Source organism: Vanessa atalanta, chromosome 3 (genome assembly GCF_905147765.1).
Source record: "Vanessa atalanta chromosome 3, ilVanAtal1.2, whole genome shotgun sequence".
NCBI lineage: Eukaryota > Metazoa > Arthropoda > Insecta > Lepidoptera > Nymphalidae > Vanessa > Vanessa atalanta.
The window spans coordinates 1,211,867-1,234,505 of record NC_061873.1 but is presented as its reverse complement, the minus strand read 5'-3'; the positions used below and the strand labels follow the sequence as shown (position 1 = coordinate 1,234,505).

At 30.2% G+C, this 22,639-nt stretch overlaps 1 protein-coding gene across 1 annotated transcript; it reads right to left on the bottom strand.

The window, feature by feature from the left end:
• Window positions 1-1,077: 1,077 nt before the first annotated feature.
• LOC125077211 (putative uncharacterized protein DDB_G0268364) lies at window positions 1,078-18,568 on the bottom strand. The gene is made up of 6 exons (XM_047689071.1): window positions 18,453-18,568; window positions 6,180-6,294; window positions 2,482-2,697; window positions 2,121-2,348; window positions 1,812-2,015; window positions 1,078-1,411 (listed from the first exon to the last, which is right to left on the bottom strand). The coding sequence occupies exons 1-6, from the start codon at window positions 18,461-18,463 to the stop codon at window positions 1,262-1,264; spliced, it is 924 nt and encodes a 307-aa protein (XP_047545027.1). The 5' UTR covers window positions 18,464-18,568; the 3' UTR covers window positions 1,078-1,261.
• Window positions 18,569-22,639: the final 4,071 nt, after the last annotated feature.

Sequence of the window (22,639 nt, the reverse complement as noted above, 5' to 3'; positions counted from 1 at the left end):
CTTACCAGGAGGCCCCTGGCATTATGACATCGCAAGTTTCAACACATGTCGAGTATTATTTAGTAACTAAATTTTAACTTTAGCTATATTTACAACGTCACTAATATACGTCAATATCTCATCAATATAGACAAACACCTCATTATCTGTTATGAAGGGTAAGGAAACATTTTCAACTACCCCTCCGTCTGCTGGTTTAAATGAGTTTCTCCACAATTTATCCTTTCATATTCTAAACTGACAGGCATACGAGAATGTAAATCGGCGTGGAATTAGGTTCTTTATTTTTGAATCGATGCAAAATCATTCATGTCATTAATTTACCTTTTTGTACAGATATAGTTCCGCATCGGGACCACCATGTGTAGTAAAATATAATGAATCATTCATGGAAGGAATTAATCATTTTATTAATATTGATAATCAATCATCCTGCGTGTGTTGCAAAACTTATAAAGAGTCTCTCAATAATAATGTTGATAGCAATTTGAATGAACGACGTAAAGAATTTATAAAGCAGTCAAGCTTAAAAGTAATTAAGTAAATAAAGACCCACTTGCTAATGAAGAAAAATAAGAAACCAAAGAGTTAAAGGAACAAAATTCGTATAAAACATAGAAGAATTAAATAATAAACTTCATTAGGAAGTTTTGATACCTCCTTGTGAAAATTAAAAAAGATACATATACTTATGATGTCGAAGACATTCCAATGGGCAGCATAATTTTATTTGATTAGAAGAAAAAAAGAAGGATTAACAAATGTGTGATTCCAAAAAATTGCAAATTGCAGACAACATGTTTAAAAATAATTCTCAAAAATCTCGTAGTCGTTAGAAAAAGAAAATTCAACGCTATTGAATTGTGTACTAAGATTATATTTAATATCTAATTTCGCAGTCGGATATTTTGCCGTAGTTAAAGTGTATAGGTATTTAAAATATTCGTTATAAATAAAAGCTCAGTTTATTTTAACTTTTTTATTTACTTAATTTATTTTAACACAAGGACTAGCTTAAAACTAATTTGTAACTTATTACAAGTTATTTATTGTACAGTATAAATAAATTCTTTGACATTACATCTAAATGAATGATGGTGAATTATCGGATTCTAACTTTATTGAAATTAATTGAAATAAAATTGTGATTATAGAAATGGTTGACAAGAGTACATTACTAATGACAATAATTATTTCGCAAATTACAAAGCTAAGTTAGAATACTGTACTCAAACGAGTATTTAAATATTAATTTAAATACTTAATTGTCGAAATCATAAGGACGCTGAGGACGCCTCTGAACTAAAGGAATGTTAACTTCTTCAGCTGATCTGAAGACTTGGGGCTGGTACTGAAGTCTGGCTGCTGGTCTCTGCTGCTGAGGAGCTGGAGCACGACGGGGTTCCTCTTCCTTTAGATTGAAATAAATATTTAAAGCCTCAAAATACAAAAGTAATACTTTTAAAAATACAAAACAATTTGACAAACTACCTAAAAAGTAGTAATTTCTATCGGTCGAATTATAATAATGGATTCAGAAGTATTTATATTATTTGACGGTAGGACAGAAGGTATGTACGAGTATAAGTAGGGTATGCTGGATACTTTTACAATAATTAAAAGGATTAAGAGATATACAAGATTTAACGAATTAAATCGATAATAATTTAACGTAATCTTAACATTACCAATTTTTTGGTAGATTTTTATTAGTTGCAACCAAAATGTCTTACACCACTAATGCGCAGCAAACTTTTATATTTTGATTAGAGTAATAATTTAGAACAAATGAAACTCATATCGTCACTTGCCTCTTCATCTTCGTCTTGTTCGAAACGGTCATCCCTGTATACCTCAGAGGGATAATACCGGTCGGAGTACTTGAGTGATACGTTGGGCTTCCTTTGTACTTCTTCCTCATTAATAGGTCTGTACAGGTAATCGTTGACAAAGTGGTACTTGGCGGATTTCTGGCAAATGCTGTCGTGTGTGGGCGGCATACAGATTAAATGAACCTGAAATAGATTAGTTTGTACAAATATTCGATCCAAAATATATGAACCAAGAATTATCATGAAGTTATTGATATTATATAATGGAAAATAATTTATAAAACGTACTTGATGGAATGTGAAACCATCAGGACAGATCCAGGAATGCTTGGCGTTGTCCTGGCAGTAGTGGAAGACTTCACAGTTGAGCTCTTGATCCGCATAGTATCCGGTATTCTTATTAACACAATCGAATTTGGACTGCTGCAACAGTTGCGAAAGACGATCGGGCTCTTCCTTCTCTTCTTCCTCTTCTTCTTCAATCAACTGCTGTTTTGTTGGACGATGTTCTTGAGGCTATTAAACAAAATAAGATAATTTTTTTTTTTCTTCAGGCTATTGGTTGACGTTCTCTGATGTTCAACATAGTATTCATTGATGTTAATTCATAAATTTAAGATTATCCTAACTGTACCGAAAAAATTATTACCCTTCTTTGTGGTTGTCTAACTTGTTGTCTCTGCTCTTCAACGTAAACTTGAGGTCTTGTAGGGACGATGTATTCCTGTTGCTGTTGTTGTTGTTCCTGTTGAGGACGCTGATAGCCGGCCAGCTCAGCGAGAGATGGCGTGGGGCGGAAACCACTAGGAAGAGTATTGGAGTACGCAGCCTGTGTATAAGCACGCGGTCTGAGATTACGTGTTTCCTGAAAAATAACAAAAAATATATGTTGATAAAATGTATTCACTTACATTTATTAATAATTACTACCATAAATTATCATACAATTGCTTTACTACTTGTAAAAGATGGGAATTCGAATTTCCTCTGATCATAATATTATCACATTGCCGAAGATATCCCAAAACAAAATATAATTTCAGCCAAAAAAAGGGGCGATATATCATCAAAAACGTATCGTTTATTATTTTTATTATTTTTAGTATCGTATGTATGTAGTTTTTTTAGCAAATGGCACTCAGTTTTAATTATAAACATTATACGTAACTGATCTTAATTAAAGGCATACGTCAGTGCATTGACGAAAGGCTGATTTAAAATCATGTAATGAGTTAAACCTATTTAAGTTACAAAAGGCGTGACCGTTGCGTCGGTTTGATAGTTGCATCATGAATCTTATTTACGATTGTGCCAGTACTTAGATAAACGCTGAAACTTTTAAGGTTACGCTATCAATTGATTTATATGTACTATTTATAGACAGTATGACTTGAAATAAGTTGAAAACGTTACAAAACATTGTGGGCGACCATTGTTTGCATTTACAGACCCACATCCCACGTGTGTGTGTTACTAAAGGATTATAAATTATTGCGTACAAGTTGAAGAATATCATTAACGCTTCAGTTTAGTGATCTGTTATCTCACGGTAATACTACAAAACAGCAAAAAAAAATATAAGGTTTTTAAAGGTTGTTTTTAAAAAGGATAATATATTTTATTTAATACTGTCGAAAAACAACTGTCAAAACTCTAAAACTGTTTTAATAGGTGTCAAATAAATTAACATAAGTAGTATTTCAAATTTATTTTAGTTCTTTTTTTTTGAGGTTTCGGATCCTTGCATGCTTGAGGCGTTATAAAAGTCTTATTTATGATTTTAATTTTATTTTAGTTATTTTATTTTAAGGTCTCGGGTCGATAACGCTTTTGGTGTAAAATTAAAAAGATAATTTGGAATTCAAATTTATTTTAGCAGTTTTTTGACGTTTCGGGCCGATGGTGATGTTTAAATGATAGATTTAAATATGATTTAATATAGTAGTTTAAATATGTTATTTTAGGTCATTTACAAATATATTAAGTACAAACAATTTAGAAATCGACGTTGCGTGGTCTCTTTCAAAAATTAAATGTTTAGATAAAATTTAATGGATTAAGAAAGCTCCATCGTGACACTCATTTCTCATCATAAAATAAATTCAACATGAAATCAATATAAACATTAGTACTATTTCTGCTTTTAAAGAATGTAGCAATTATTACGACATGTAATGGTTATCAATTGAATAATAGGTTTCATTATTGTCATTATTCCATAACACGCGACACAATGGTGAGTTCGTGTTCTGGGAAAAAATAGTCGGATAAATCATTCGTGCGTTACGACGCGCGTCGTTTGTAAATTGAAACGTAACGTAAATACTGTTATCCGCATAATTTTGTCATTTTATGTCTGATTTGATGAAGATATTGATAGTAAAGTGATCAACTAGTAGTAAATTGTTAAGAATATTAACATTTGTTTCACGTTTAGTAGTAAACGCGAGCCGTGAGTAAATTTACATGTACCTTTACCTACCTACCAAGGAAATTGACAGTGTAATTATACAATGCAGCATAAATCATCGTGGTAAGACGATTTTCTTTCACCATCATAATGCCTTTATCTATCATTTCGTTAACAAACAAACCCTCAAAAGTAATAATATTCTTCTTTTTGTATTATTTCCCCTTCGTCCATCGACTCTGGCACTCGACTATAAACTAGGACTCGTTTATACTTCTTCACTATGATGTTATGTCCCATTGTGCCTTTTATAACACTGGCTTACTAATCCTTTAAATTGAAACACAAAACATGTAATAATATTGATATTAGGTTAATTCAAATTTAAAGTAATAAAAATCTGATTTCACCTAAGCGGTATTGTGTATGCTACATGTAACAATATTTAATGTAATAACATCATTGGCATAACAAGAGAAAAAAAGCGTCTATAGTATACTCTCACGCATAATAACGTAAATTTTAAAAAAAACCTCTTCTAACTGCTCGAGTCTAAACGGATAATCTATACTAATATTATTATAAATACCTAGTGGCGTGTGGCAAAATTTAGTTGTAATTAGACGCATGTAGGTTTCCTCACAATGTTTTCCTTCACCGCTGAGCACGAGATGAATTATAAACACAAATTAAGCACATGAAAATTCAGTAGTGCTTGTCTGGGTTTGAACGCGAAGTCATCGTTTAAGATGCACGCGTTCTACCCAATGGGCCATCTCGGTTCTCGGTTCACAAAAAATAAGAGGCTGAGAAAAGCACGCTAAGCATTAAATAGTTTTAAATACAAACCGATCAATTACTTATTTTCTACTTTCACTAAAAATATTGTACTCTTGCAATAAAATAAAAAAATATGGCGAAGATTGATAATGTTGCATATAACATAAACAATCTATTCGCTCGTGGAGAAATCTATCGTTATTTAGATTTCTCTATAATTCTAAGTGGTTAGTATTTTTTTTATTATGATATAAAAATCGTAACAGTGGTTTTACAAGATACGTTATAAAAACATGTTATAATACTTAGTTATATTTTAACAAGACTAGCGAAAGTCTAGAGAGAAAACCAATTAAAAATTTAAAAAAAAAAACAAAGGCTACAATATTAAACATAAAACTTATTAATTTATGGGTTCTGATATGGATGAAAAATGAACCAACCTTTTTTTTATCTGAGAAGGCAATATGTTTTAAGTTATTATTAATTCCTACCTGTCCAGACAAGGCGACCTCACTAATATAACCTCTTACGTATGTATCAATGTAGATGTGTGTGTAGGTAATTATCATCTTATATCAATCGATTTGTTCAACGATATCTATAAATAGGCTATAAGTATTCAATAGACTGTTCCGCTATACCTTACATCAGCAGATAATCGTCGAGTACATGCCGAATGAAAGTAAAACGTGTTGTCGGCGTGCCGCAGCTCTCGGAAACATAACAAATGCTTATGATATAATCCAATCTATAATAATACTTAAGATAATATATCTTTTACGAATTTTCCTAATTAGATAGATATGTTTATAGACTCTCAATAATTATTCAATACGTAGTGAATATTGATTTCGGTTTTTCTCAAAAGTCAAAATAACCGGTCGTGCGTTATTTTAAAGTGGATGATGAAACTTTTTTTTTTTTAGTTTATCTTAGTAAGTTTTAGATATATATTTATTTATATTAATATTATAAAGGGGAAAGTAACTCTGTCTACCTGTTCGTCTGTCTGAACCGAATTTGATGAAATATGATATGAAGCAAACTTGAATCCCAAGAAAGGACATAAGATATCATTTTTATAAATAAAACGTACGAAGCCGCTGCCCGCGGTCGAATATTTATGTCTTATAATAATTAAAGAGGTAGCTAACCTCTTCATCCAGAGCTAGTTCATCGTCCTCTTCGACTCCCGCGTCAGGTACATCATCTTCTTCTTCAGAAGCGAAAGCTACTCCTAGAAGCAGCAGCGCTATGAGGAAACTCCACCTGTAACAATTTAAAGTTTAAAATTATATCCATTCGTTTGGAATAAAAATAAAAACAAATGGCTCTATTCTCTATGATTTATACAAAACAAATTATATAAAACATAGCAAAATATTTTAATGCAATATGCATTAAAATATTTAAGTTTTAATTATATTTTTTCTTATAATTTTTAATTTACGTTTAACTAGTAAAAGTTTCCACAAATAATTATAAATGATAATAACTAACGCTATTTCGCTATTCAAGTAATAATAAAAATAATTAATATTATAAAATAAAGTTCATAAAGTGATTCTTCAAATATTTTGATGTATTTATGTAATTAAACTGAAACATACTCTTACATACGTAATAAGGCACAGAATGTACTCATTTTGTTATAATCGTTTCATCGCATCTTCTGGTTTTATAATTACCGTGGTATTTAGAAAGTGCAAGGCGAGTTTATTGAATAACAGGAAAACCTAACGCGCTATATCTAGCCGAAGGTCTGAAGAATTATCAAATATTGACTCCAAAGTGGCGTCCTTCCAAATACGGCGATACTTCTATTACGTGTTTAGAATTAACTTTCTAATGTTTAGGATATAAAATATTGATGTGACGACGTAAATTAATGCAAAGTGAATTTTGTCCACGAGTTATGTAGGTGAATACAATGATAGAGTAACATTTAAATTAAATACGGTATTCTATCATGTGCAGGTCAGTCAACCATTTGGCTCATCGTTTAGATTCGCCTCGATGTTTGGTCTCCTGTCCTGATGTGAGAGACTAAGTTAATTTAAAAAAAAAAAAATTTTAAAGAAAGTTGATAACTTAAGTTAAAACTTAAAAACTTCGCAAACTTCGCGTTTTTAACTTATAAACTTCGCAAACTTCTATAAGATAAAGATCGTTTTGATTTCGGTTGAAAGAAAATACAAACTACACCAACGTGTCGTGTCCACATTAGTCAATGATATAATTTTCTTCACCTTCACTATTAAATACAACTAAATCTCTCTCTCAACACTATATAAAATACATAAAAATCTTTGGATTTGTTTTATAATTGTTCAGTTATTAGTCTTGTTTTTATATTGAAATGGTAACCCTATTAAAGTAGAGTATTATAATGGTATTATTAGCTTTCCTATAATTTCACTTTCAATACATTCATTGATATATTGTATGACGTGTTTTGTTTATTAATAATAATCGTATCCAGATTAAGGATTAATTAATGCTTAATCCTACGATATTTAGTTCATGAGATTATGTTTAATAAGTTTGAACTACGTTTGATTTTACACTCCAAGAAGAATTAAATATTATTCTTTCTTCACCAACTAGCATTGGAGCAACGTGGAAGAGTTAGTCCTAAATCTTTTTCTTAAAAAGGAGAGGAGACTTTGGCCGAGCAGTGGATCATTAACAGGCTGTTATTTTACTATATTTATTTCTATAGAAACATGTATTTCAGTTCAGTACTCATTAACAGAAAGCAGTTTAAATCTCAAGCGCCATTGATTGGCAACCGTAGCGTAACCAGCAACCACAGGCAATAATGCGTTGCAGTGGTAGCGCAGGCGCAATGCTCTGCTATTATTTCCTGAGATGTTTCTTAATAACGACCAACTACGACACTCGAGCCCTTTTACGAAAATTTTGCCATCCGTATTTCAAAAGTATCTGGTTAAAACTTAAATTACATATTTAGATCTCTACATTTTCGATAATAGTAAAGTAGGTATTATTAGCGATGTAGGAACAATTACAAAGATAGTTTGAAGTATGACTTCTTAGTCATACTTCAAATTAAAATTCAATTACTTCAATTCTGTTTATTTTTATTTTAATATAGTCTTCTATATTAAAATAAAAATAAACAGAATTTTAATGAATGAATGTGTAACTGATATATTTATAAATTGTGACCAAACTGGATATATAAGTAGGTTACTAGCTTAACAGCATAATCGACACTTAACACAATGGGAAAGAAAGATCTCAATATTTTATTATATAATATTTACATAAAATTACTAGAAAGTGGTTTGTTGAGGGCTGGATTAAGTTGGGGCTCCACCGCCACAAGATATCAAACCAGGTCATTCTAAATCTTGTAGTTTACTATATCTATATATGACGATGTCTTTACGTACTCATGTAGGTATATGTAACTCGATCCGCATTAAATTATTGAAACACCCAACTCAAAAAACTAAAAAATAATTACGAGCCTCGGGTCCATATTCACTTGTTGCCCCAGATCCTGCAGACCTCTAAAGTTGGGTTTGTTTATGGTATGCATAAAAATACGATCAATAATGATCAAAATGATTGGTGAGCGAGTAAAGGTCAGTACAGATTCTTATTTTAAATAATTTACTCAAAAATTTAAGCCTTTATTTAATCTGTGTATTAAACGACAATCCAGTAAAGTTTAGTAATGGACTTTGTGTCAAAGCATTTAGACGATATTATTGATAAAATCATGTTGACCGTCGGCCGAAATTTTCTTGACGCAAGATGTATAAATACTCGAAGTACATTAGACAATATGTTACTAAAAACATTTAGCAATAATCAAAACATATATATAAATGTAAATGAAATCGTAGTGGTACTTAATCACGTACTGGTAACAGATCCAAGCAAATAAACAATAATAAATACAAATATGTTACCTTACAGCTTTTACCATTATAAAAGGAAAATTAAGTTTAACAAATGTAGGTTACACTGTCTAACCGTATACACTTAATGTAATGCAACGCAAGTATGAGTGGTGTAGCATGGGTGTGCCCGAATGGTATTTACTTATGATGATAGAGTCTTGCTGTAATTAGGTTTGAAGAAAGCTGTTACATGACTTTTAAAAATTAATGTAACGCAGCTTCGGGGCACTGACGATGTTTTATTTATGGCGATGACTATTACGCAACGTTCTTTAAAATTGTTTTTATACGCATTCAAAGGAAGCGAAAGACGCGTGTTACGTGAACGTTCAGACGTATATATTGCGTTGATAATTAATTATTATAATTAATATGTTTTGCATATTACGCTTTAACTGGTTGCAGATACGCCTTTAATACAACATCTACAATCTGTAGCCCTTACATAACTTTCGTAATATATTTTAATTAAAAGCAATTTTTAGTATTTTTTTAGTACTCAGATCAGATGTACATGTGAGCTATTTCTTACACGGCGGTAGCTACAACTACGCTAGAGATATATTTCATAATTGTGCGAGCAAACTAGATACATTCTATTCGCGATTTCAAAGTCGTCGTCGAAAACAATAAGAAAATATAATATGGCTATAGCCTTTCAGAACCTAGGACCTCAGGGTCTGCATTCTTATAAACTAGCCAATAAAATAACGAGTCAGAAACTAAATGTTAAACACCATAATTATGACCACTATGACATTTAATATAATTTCCTTATAAGCTTAAATCATCTAACTTCCTGATCACTAAAGTTATAAAACGACTTTAAAATGTCAAAATATTTTTCTGTCACAACTTATTACGTTAAGTTGTAATAAAATAACTATTGTCGTGTTACGTTACCAAGGTTCGTATATTTATGTAATACTTTAAAATATATTTATACAAAATATAAATAGAATTTATTTTATAATAAAAGTACGTTCTTTCTGTATTAAATTCATCGAATCGTGAAATAATCTTGCGTATTCTATCCCAATGGTTACTTGTCCACTAGACAACTGTTCTCGGCAACAAAGCCTAAACTAGGCTATCTGGTCCGTGACGAGATTTCCTCTCATTGCTTATTATATTCAGTTGGATAAACTAATTTTTAGTAACTCTAATAATAGTCCGTATTTCTTGAACTAAATTGTTATTTTAAGCAAATTTTTTTCTACATAGTTTCATACTATTCTTGATAAGGGTAGTTAGTGGCACAATACGTGTTTTCACAGAAGACACGCCACTGAGATATTTGTGTTTATAATTAATCTCGTATTTAACAATACGGAAAACATCGCAAGGAAATCTGCTTGTGTCAAATTACACTGTAATTCCACCAATGATCCACCTACCCACATTGGGGCGGTAGCGTGGTGGCTTATAATATATTACATGTACATTTATTTATATAGGAATTATTTACATTGAAGATCATCATTATTATCTACTAACAACAAAAACCTACTGCACCCATACACAGATAGTCGATAATAACAATAACTGTAACATATTAATCGTTGTGACTTGGAATTTATTGAGGAATCGCGTTAAAATCAAATGAAGCTATTACTTTTAGACGATGATTATGGAAACAGGAATCATCTAGCCAAACCCTACCCGACTATTGAAAAATAATTAAATATGACAAAATGTATGCTTAGTATATGAAGCTATTATTGAATTAAGGAATATCTGATAATGAGTAGGTACACAGATTCCTCACATTTCGTAATCGTCCGTCTATAAATATATAAGCGAATATTCTTAGTAATAATTCAATTTCTTGTTTCGAAGATATTTGTCCCAAATAACTTTGTAGATACTTCGCAGATAGTACTAAAACCTATAGTTCTACCGATGCAATTATACGGGTTTACGACATCGGACAACGCTATGAATCAACCTATTAAATTCTTTGTCTGCAAGAATTTCTTTCTACGGAGTTTTATTTGAGAAAGTTAAAGGAAAACTATATAGGTTATTTAAATTAAAAATAATTTAGTATAATTATATAAGACTATCTATGTATGGGTGCAGTAGGTTTTTGTAGTTAGTAGGTAATAATGATGGTCTTCAGTATAAATAATGCCGATATAAATAAATGTACATGTAATATATTAAAAAAAATCTATAGCTGAATATAACCCAAATCATGTCAACATACCTCATAGTGAGTCCTAATACAGAAGTGCAGGTACTAGAATTACAGTTTTACTAAATAAAGTAACCTTTAAGATTATAAACGCTTACAATACAATGAAACTAAAATTATACAGAAAGTAAAATAAATTATGAATAATTCTTTGCAAACTGAAATAAAAAGAACTTACGACATTTTCAATTAATTTTTTTCTTAAAAAGGTTATTTTCAAAACGTTAATAAACGAATTAGATCCAGTACGTTGCTCAAACATTAATTAAAGAGATTTGACCTCGTCTTATTCATTTGACAATAAGACTACGAAATGTGCCTATCGTTAACAAATCTAAACATTAATCATGCAGGCGAATTTAAATCGGTGGTAAATTATTTTGTAACTACAAGCTCACGACGGTAAACGTGAAGGCAGCCGACTGCCCTTAGGTCAGTCATTGGTAGGACACCTGAAAATTTATAGATACGGAAAAAACCAGCAGTCAGTGGATCCAGCTAAACTGATAATAATTTATAATTATAATAGTTATAAAATTATCAAAATGAGAAAAAAAATATTAAAATAACTAAAACTAAATTATTTATTTCCAAAAATCTATATTGTTAGAAACATGATTAAATTTAAAAATTTAATTAATGTCAATTGCATAGTTTTGTATGTAGGTATGCGTGCAGTAACATTTTATAGTTTGCACCAATCCATGATTATGGCAATTATTAAAACATTTTAAAATGTAACAGAATGAGTCCGTTCTTCTTGACATTTAATCCAATAATAGACAATTATATATTACCTAATTCTAGCGGTAATAGAACGTGTAAATAAAATAAGATTTATTGCCAGTTTTAATTGGTAATAAAAAAGAATTAAGTGTCATATGATAAGTTTATTAAGTTTATCCTCAATTAAACGTATTAATTACAATAAAGTTACGCATAAAAATCCTTTTCTTTTTTAATTAAGTAATACTAATATGTATAAAATGACAAGCAATTTAATAATGTTTGATACTTATATTTATATACTACGCGTTTATGCTTGTGTTAATCCATTTTCAAAGATTTCATTTCAAACCTGCACATCACTGCAATACGATTAATGATAATGGCAAAGCTAATTAAACCTCTTTTGAATTGCAAATAATTGGTTTTATGTAAGAGAGATCTAAAGTTTAATTACTTTTTAACAATCAATAAACACAATGTAAATGATTGCTAATTTTCTGAGTTATATTCGAATATAGCTTACGATAAATCAGTGACATAATGACGGACACCATGTGCTGAGTCACTTGCCTCCGTTATGTTCTTGTTTTGAGACTACTGCGCCTGCGCAAGTCTCGCGTGCTGATGTGACATTATCTTCCGATTTCACTTTCCACTGTTACATAATGCGTCCCGTGCATAGTTCGGGTAAATAATTTGTTTAACGGAATGTAAATTAAATTATATTCTTAAATAGGGGAAACATTATTTACATTAATAAACTTCTTGAGATTCCTGTATCTTGCAAATTATTAGGTACAAAGTTTTTATTTTTTTATTTGTAGACACGAAACGATTTGACAAGTATAAATATGTAACGGGCGCAGTAATTAAATTATCGATCATCGTTAACTCGTTCGTCTTTGTTGCATTATAGTTCAATTTCTTTCATTGTGTCGTAAAAGAAAATGTTAGACCAAGGTCTTGTTAGTGTATCAATTAACATTACCGTATCGAATTAGGTAATGCGAGACATTGACACCATTCAGCATCCAGTTTGACAGGTCTCACAAAAACAAAGCTATTGTCTCATCTGGACATGAGTGTGTCAATCAGCATCTTGCACAACTTAATACTACTACCAACTTAAGCCTACTTGAATAATTAAGAGCATTTTTTTGTTCTTTTTTTTTAAGTTTAAACTGAAATAGGAACATGCTTTATTATGACATATGACAATATTCTAAGAAATGTTATTGATCGTGAAATATGTTCGTCATATCTTTGATGCTCACAATTAATGTTATTTATTTTGATTGGAAACAATATTGTGCTAAAAGCAAATCGGACTGACTTAGACATTTTTGAATATAAATGTTGTGCGGACTTTTTTTAGGTACTTCTAATGCTTATTTACTTGAAGTACTACACTACCTACTCATCATATAATCTACCGCTAAACAGCAATACTTAGTATTTTTGTATTGCAGCTTAGAGAGTGAATGAACCAGTGTAACTACAGATACAAGGAACATAACATCTTACTTCCCAAATATATATATTTGGGAATACATATATATATATAAAACTTACAAAGGTGTAGCTATTACCAGCATTCGTCATAAAAGCGACCGGATTTCCTGCAATGGAGTCGCTATAATTAATGACGAATATATTTCAAATGCCATAAAAGCCATTTTCTATGACATTTGAAACTTTATTATCTGTGTTCAGACTTTAATCTTATGTGCGAGCGTGTCAATCTGATTGGTCACAGCGTGTATTTAGCTCAATAAACAAAATATAACATATGTAACCACTTTACGATATAATTATGACCGAGAAATCTTATTTCGTTTTCATCTCCAATTTTGGTGTTCTTCCGCTGTAATTTTGATCGATACTATTTATAAGGGTGTATAACTAGTTGGAATAAATAGGTTTAGGTTATCAAGTTCGTCATAGCTGTTTAAACAAGGCGAACCCTTTGCCATTGATGACCCTGGACTTAATTCGATGTCTCTTTAGACTAATGCCTTTTTGTCATGGATACGATTTGTTTGGTTCAAGATCTATTGAGTAACAAATCTCAAGATTCAATTGACTAATTGTTAATTTGATTCACATGTATTTGTCAATGTGTTTATTTGAATAAGTTACGTGTACCATATGGATACATAGACGTATGTACAGTGTACATGATGTTAAATAAAATTATAACTTAATTTATTTGAGTTTATCACTGAAAAAACTAGTCAAGTCCAACGTCCGAAGTCCAACGAGAGGTTTGATATGTTTTAAACTATATTATGACTACATAAATATTAATGACTTCATTAAATTACATTAATACGTCGAAAACTTTAGCTGCTGTACAAATTATGGACACGTAGCATTAGCATTAGCATTAGCAGCCCGTAAATGTCCCACTGCTGGGATAAAGGCCTCCTCTCCCTTTGAGGAGAAGGTTTGGAGCATATTCCACCACGCTGTTCCAATGCGGGTTGGCGGAATACACATGTGGCAGAATTTCGTTGAAATTAGACACATGCAGGTTTCCTCACGATGTTTTCCTTCACCGCCGAGCACGAGATGAATTATAAACACAAATTAAGCACATGAAATTTCAGTGGTGCCTGCCTGGGTTTGAACCCGAAATCATCGGTTAAGATGCACGCGTTCTAGCCACTGGGCCATCTCGGCTCATGGACACGTAGAATGGTGGCTTATTAAAAAAATAGCTATATACTGTACTAAAAATTAATATCTTGGAATATATAGAAAAATTTTAGAAGCGTTTTCTAAATAAATTCAATCGAAACTAAGTTATCTAAAATTAAACACCACAGTCGTTTTCACATCATTAGCGCCAGGAAACAAATTAGCCAATATCCTGAATCGATGCAAAAATTTTACTCGATCACTTTCTTATTCGATTATTAAAACATCACGCCGATTAATTATCCGGCAACGTTGTTGATTTATTACGATTCGAAATTATTTAATGCGTTATGCGTTCCTCTGTAATATTCGTATTTACTATATTTAAACACCGGTTAATTAGTTCCTACACGCGATGCCTGCGATACTAAATTTTTACACGTAAATCCGTTTTTACTATCGAGTTAAATGGTTATAATACTAATTGGATTCGATATTCTGCTAAATTGTTTCCTTCCCGAATAATCAAGGATTTGAAAGCACGTCTTTATCATAATTAAATGATTATTTTGAATATTAATAGCAAATAACCGATTGAGGAGTAACGAAAACAAACATTTGATAATAAATACCGTAATAATTAAATTTTAACGAAAAACACTAAATTATAGTTAATATATAGGATCTTTAATTAAATCCAATACTGTTTTTAGTATTTATGAATTGCGAAGGAAACAGATGCAATTTAGATATTTATTTCATATGAAGTAAGGGCTAAAATCGCATAAAGTATTATATAAAGTGTGTTGGCTTCTCGCAACGTTAATCGAGCTGTGTACTTGATACGAATGTTTCGCAATGACCACCTGTGGCTGCGGTTCGTGTGAAAACTTAGCAGGTTTGATCCCGTTCATAAGCTTTTGCGGTTTCTTGAACAAATAGGCATATCTCATATCTTAATGTTTGATTTAAAATTTATACCTACTATTAATAATGTTCAATGTATATCACATTTCTAGACGTTAGGAAACTTTCCCCACGAGAATGCTTTTCACCTGGTTTTATTTTACAAATATTAAATTTAAGCGCCTTAAAGTAAAGAACAAAATAGGTTAAACAAATAGCTACAAAAACCCCTGTAAGATTATCGCTAATAGCTTTTGAATTCCATTAAAATTATATATCTAGGTACTCGTACACACGCTAAATTAATCGAATGTTTCATGCGAGTTTTAATATTGTTAAGTATTATATTTATATGGATATGTAACGCTATGTTTGGGTGTAATTGTACGAAATAATGTATCCCTAATATTGTATATATTATTCATTTAACTTGTAGTGGTAGTACTTGTTCAGTTGTTAATTTATTTTATTTTATTCATTTATATTGTCAATTTTCCCATTGTTATTTTTTTTTTATGAAACATTTTCCCGACTTTATTTCCCATCCCAATTTTATCTAATAATAGATCGATAATTACGGTTTAAGCAATTTATCGAACAGAATAAATTTCATAAAAGTTTCAATGTGTCCTTAGTAGCTTGGTAGAACGTAGTGTTTATGTACTCTGTGGGTTGGTCCTTAACCTTATGTTCTTAATGGTATCAATTTGTCCTTTAATAAATTCATGCACCCATGTCTAACCCTCGTCATGTAATATTGAGCCAAAAATATTTTTCTCAAAAAAGAATTTTGAGTCAAACCTCGTTTCATAATCTTAATTATTCCCGCCAACAATTCAGAGAACCATATTTAACCCGAATTAATGACAAGAGTGCAAGAATACTACTTATATAAAAAAAAAGATACACAGATTAACATAAAAATGCAGGTTTCGTTTTGATACCTAAGTACCTACTTATCTTAAATTTTTTTTAGTTTTACTATGCTCTAACTTTTATTAAGTAATGTTTTATCAAAATTAATGACAGCTATAATTTAAGTAAAAATATTTTAATCTATGTTTACAATTCTTATATAAATAAATATTTATATCCACTTTTGATAATAAATAATTGCCAATAATTTTCTATGAAATATTAAATTTATTTGACGTTTTATTACTGTGTACTTCAATACATTTGCTCATACTATTTATAAGTTATATTATTAAAAAATACAAAAATATATATTTTATAAGTGTTTTTTCATTGACGATTGCTAGGCATTTGAAACGCAGATATTAGTCCTTCTATTTCAAAATAAGAACTGTAAAAAAAACTAGATACGCATTATATTTTTTTTATGTTTATTATGCGACAGGCATTTGATCCGCGCGTTGGTTGAAATGTTTTACTTCTGCGGCTGTTTGAATGATTCTTGTGAAAGTAAATTCGAAAACTTGTCTTATTTTATTTTATTGTTTATAAGATAAGACAATTACATTCACTCTTGTAAATAGAGTTCAGTCGATCCTAAGTTTATTGTAGCCAACTAATTGGCTGTCTATTATTATTGGTATTTAAAGAACAAATATATTTCTAAATTTTTCCCTTTAACTTTAAATGATGATACCCGGGGTTTAAATTAAAATTGGATTTTTTTTAGATTTCATTTTTATATAAGTATTAATCTATCAAGAATTTATATAGTAATTAGTGAGGGCGGAAATACAAGGGATAAATTTTATTTAACATTTTCCGTAACATTCTATTATACATATAATCAATTAATATTACGAGTAAATTATTTTGTAATAAAATTAAACTTTAAAATGATAAATTCCTAAAAGAATGACAAACATGTGACTACCTGTAGTGCATATGTATATTAGATATAATATATATAAACATATATGTATATATTGTATATTCATATTGGAATGGTATGATGTATTAAACTGAGAATTCTTCTTAAAGAGGGCATTGACCAGCTGTAGGACAGTTGCGGCTGTTACGAGTACGTTGAAATAATTAATATACTTACTTAAATATATCTTATCTCCGTGTTATAAATATCTTTATTAAAGATATAAAACAAATATAATACTTTCACTTGAGTCAAACAAACGAAGCATAAGAAATTAAATTGGAACTACTTTCATTTCGGTGTGATTTTATCAAAAGTGTTCAAGTTTAGATTTTTTTTATTACAAAATCGGATACCGTGAACGATTTGAAATCAGAAAAAAAGTCGTTAAAACCTAGTTTCTTCTAATGATGTTGTCTTATTTATAAATACATTTTTAGTTAAAATAATATTTTTTTAAATAAGTATATCTTTATAAAAAAGCTTTATAAGGTTGATAATCGTACAAATCGTAATAACCTTTATCAATATGTTTATCTAGCTATATTATTGTCATTATTTATTCCAGTAGCATTAAATCAATCAACGAGTTAAAAAATATATATTATACCGAGACGTATTCAAATTAAAATATTAAATGTTAAAATTTGATCTTCATATTTATTAATTCATAACTAAAAACGAAAGGTCAAAGTCAAGTCTAGATCAAAAGGTGCTCGACCTTTTACAGATTAATAAAAAATAATAAAAACCTCATACAATGTATAACAGCTCCCGCGCCTGCAATTTTGTAGAAATTGTTTTGAACGATGCGACGTAGACTAAGTATGTGTGCAGAGAAAGTTATTGATTTCACATGTTTATTAGAAATTAAACAGGACAGAACACATGGTACATTTTAGAAACTTGTTAAAAATGTACATTATTCCACACACATATGTATATAATATATAATAACGAAATTAATATGGCTAGGTAACTAATCAAGAGGAATAATTTTCTTTGTATTTTATTAAATAAAACATACTATGAATTAATTTGTAACTATTGCGATTATAACCAAATATGGAAACGATCATAAAACAAAACTCCAACCATCTCGATTTCCATCCTTACATGATCATTACATAAAAACATTAAAATCACTAACCGAAGAAAAAAAGATTATAATTACCTCATATTCATTATAATGCACAAAAATATCCGTATAGTAGCAACACTGTAATTAAATGTCAAAAACCGCAACAAGGAACAGTGACGCGGGAACGAGCGTGCGATACAAGACTGCGCGGCTACGTGCTTTCACCATGATATATAAGCATCGCCACTGAACCGCCGGGGGCCGAAGAAATGCAACCGTTTGGCAATAATACGCGAATCGAACCAATTTGAAAAAAAATATCGCTCAGGTAAAGTGGAAATGCCAAATTAATTTGTGTCGGGTATCAATTGTATCTTTTTTCTCGGCTTATTAAAATAGATTAGTTTTGGCATTACAATTTGAAAGTCTAATTTAAAATGATAACATAATTAGAAGGTATTATTCCATAAAAATATTATATAATAATTGCTATTCAAAGTGAAATGTAGTAACTTTTAATTATTATTTGAGTGTGACAATTGGAGTACTTAACGCTTTGCAGGGGAATTATAAGATTTCTTTAGCTGTATAATTTATTCGTCGCTTCGTAAATAAATTTGACACTGCAATAAATTTTACGCACATCTTTATAACTATAGCCTTAATTAAAAATGTTACACGTCTGCATTCTAGTTAAAAATACTTTCCCTATGTATATTAGATGAGATGTAACTGGACTGTTTTTAAATCTGTAAAATGTACTTTGAAAATTATTCTATTTAGTAAAATAGGAATTCATAAAAAAATATTTTTTTAAAAAAAAAAGTTGTAATACGATCACACTAAGCAACTCTACAGTTAATTTCTTGAAATTACAAACTAATGTTTGTCCGTAACCTCTTCTCAACGTAACGTATCTTATTAATGTAATCAATATTTATAAAATGAAAAAAGAAACAAAAGTGTATTAGATGTAATTGCGAGCCGAGATGACACGACAGTCTTAATCAAAGATCTTAAGATTTACTACCAGCACTGAGTTTTCCCGTGGTTAATCTGTGATTAGAATTCTCTCTTATTGTATATTCTCGTGTGGTTACGAAAATTGCAATAAGATCTTTATGAATCGGATAAAATTAGGCCTCGATGTGTATATCCACTAACCTACGCATAGTAGGACTCTTTAATTGCCTTTGACCAAATATTTGTATTCAATGAACTAGAATTATTTTTTGGGAAAAAAACCGTATGCCTGATTATTTTATTTTTATATAAGGTTACACAGATAAGTCCATAAAAATATATTACATAACTTTCGTCTAGATATATATTATATTTAATTGAATTATTACACATCTTTTTTTTTCTTTCCTAAATTGCCTTGAGTTATAATTGACACAAATAAATGCTTACGACACAGTTCTTTCCACTTTACTTACCTACACCATCAAGAAATAAAAAACTCATAAAATGGTTGACATTATAAAGATTCATTTTGAGGCTCCGCAGTTTCGTTCTGAATCATGTAGACTTGATTTAAATTATACCTAAATATTATGCAAATAAAACCAGTTAATATGACAATACAACGAAATAAAATGGCAAAATATTTTTATTTTGCACTGAAAACGTCTGCTTATACTGTTGTTATGTTATATTAAAAATTTATATATTTTTTTCTTTATTAGCAGAATGATTATGCTTACGATAAAATAAAATAGAAACATGATACTTCTGCCGCCTTGATCGTCTATTCGATAGCTGACTCTTCTACGACGCTGAAGATCCCGGGTCAAGCCCGGAGTCGGATGAACAATCACTATATAATCAATCACTACATAAACAAAGTTGCCTCCCGCTGTCTGTTTGTGTATGCTTAAATTCTGTAATGTTTTTTTTTAATATATAGAGTGATTCAAGAGAAAGGTTTTTATACAGGGTTATTGGTAATTCGACGTATTCCCGTTAGGAGGTGATAGGGGTGACTATTTGCGATAATTTTAACCGCAAAAGTTAACCATTTTTGAGTTATCATTTTTTTTTAGTTTTTTTTTCAAAATAAGTCAAAAATTCAACTTCGAAAATTTATTTAAAAAAAGTATCAATTAAAATCTATTTTTTTCTATAATGTTGTCTTAGATTTTCGCGATTATTACACATTGAAATAAAACTAGTTTTTTAACGGATTTAATCGCGTATATTAATTATTACACTACACTGCAAAGTGCTCGAAACGTCGGGATGTTAAAAATAATTAATATACGCGATTAAATCCGTTAAAAAACTAGTTCTATTTTTTTCTTCTGATTTATAAAAACGATTAAACACTGGGTATTTGTCAATATTCATATAGTAATTATCCGTCCAAATTTAAAAATGCGAGACGGAAAAAGATATTATTTCAATATTTTTTTGATTTTTTTTCCACAAAAATACCTTAAAAACTAAAACAATCGTTATAAAATTTGTCCTGCAGATTATTTTAAAAACATAACCGTTTCCTTAGCTTTCCAAAAATGTTTAAAAACTAGGAACTTATTTCAAAGCAATCGAAATAAAATGACCACAAAGGACGCTGGTGGAAATTCGTATTCGACTTGAATGAATTCGGACTAGAGGTCGCCCTGTAAAATTCACACAAAACCAATTAAAAACAATAAGTACTCAATGTAAATGAAACTAAAATGCAAATTAAACATCAAATTTAGACTTTCAATAGCTAAGTTATAAGTAAGGCATTTTGTAATTTAGCCTAATTAAAGTTCTTGCACGAAGTGACTTCACCTACGGGGGCACGCACATAAAAAAAAATCAAAATATACTTTATTCAAGTAGGCTTTTACACGCATATAGTAGAAAAACAACGATAATTTTAGAGATTTCTAATGTGATGTCGTAAATAAACAAATTTTTTGCGCTTACATTACAAACACTGGCTGAACCCTAAGAGATAGATCAAAATAATGTACTATAATATTGTACACCTTAAAGAGTCATATGGATAACAAACAATAATCAATTTTTATCTTTTACTTTTTACGAAAAATAATGGCCTATTTAAGAAGCGATTTTAAACAATACAGCATTAATCCTTATCCAATTAAGTACCTTAAATAAATTGTGCATATATCAATATGGCCCTTTACATCATATAATATTTAAAATATGAATATTTTTGAAGATAATACAAATTTAAAATGTTTAATAACAAAAAACTGTGAACGATGTGTGTAAAGACTTGAGTTTCTGTAGTATATTTAGTATTAGCATTGCACCCGTGCGAAGCCGGGCCGGTACGCTAGTAGATTATAAGTGGAGTTTCTATTATACTATTGGAATTTTTAGGGCGAGTAAATCATAGAGAACTCTTATTTAGGAAATCACTCTTACATGATAATCTGCGTTGACAGCTGTTTGACTTTGACCAGCGAGCCTAAAATTCAGTCGGAACATTATTATTATTGAATGTAGACGATATTATAATATCAGAAGTGGATTCCGAACTTAAAGAAGATTTCATGGACAAAATATATACATATATTTCACTTTTATGACTTCTTATCACGAACAAAATAAATAGGAATTTAAGACAGTTCAACTCGATATATACATGATCGTCTTTTTTGAGTCGTTGAGATTGTTTCGCATTTAAGAATGAAAATTGTTTAACCACTTGAAATATCATGGTATTAACCTTAAGGTAATTATGATAAATATGAGGATGACCATGTTTATGTTGCCTTCCATTAATTATGAGAATATAGCTAGTAGCCAACTAAAATAAGGGGTCCTTATTATAGTTGGCTACTAGCTATACTGTGTATGAATTTCAAAATAGGCTAATATAACTATCAGGCATATCAATAGCGATTTGAATAATCATATCGAACCCCGAGTTGTGATGTCGGCGCTGTTATAATCATATGCGTCACTAGGCGTATAAAGGTCCTACGCCTACACTGTTATTTGTAAGAACTCGTTCCGTCTGGTCCTCTAGTCTTCTTTGGGATTGACCAAAGTATACAAATATCGATTGGAGGACTAGAATAATTCGCCAATAATAGATAGATAGATGATAAATGCAAAGATTATTATTTGTAATAATAGTAATTTAGTTAGTATAAACTATATTAGGGTTTTTCAAGGTGTGGGTCGCGACCCCCTAAAAGGGGTTAAGGGTTTGCGCTAATTAGATAAGGCAACTACTCCCACTACTATATTTTTTCTAGATGATATGATATGCAACTGGAATGGAAAAGAGATAATTACGTAAAGATCCT

Coding starts and splice junctions, on each gene's coding strand:
- LOC125077211 (XM_047689071.1), bottom strand. Junction 2,349..2,481: donor TTAGACAACCACAAAGAAGG/GTAATAATTTTT, acceptor TTTGTTTAATAG/CCTCAAGAACATCGTCCAAC. Junction 2,016..2,120: donor ATGGTTTCACATTCCATCAA/GTACGTTTTATA, acceptor AATCTATTTCAG/GTTCATTTAATCTGTATGCC.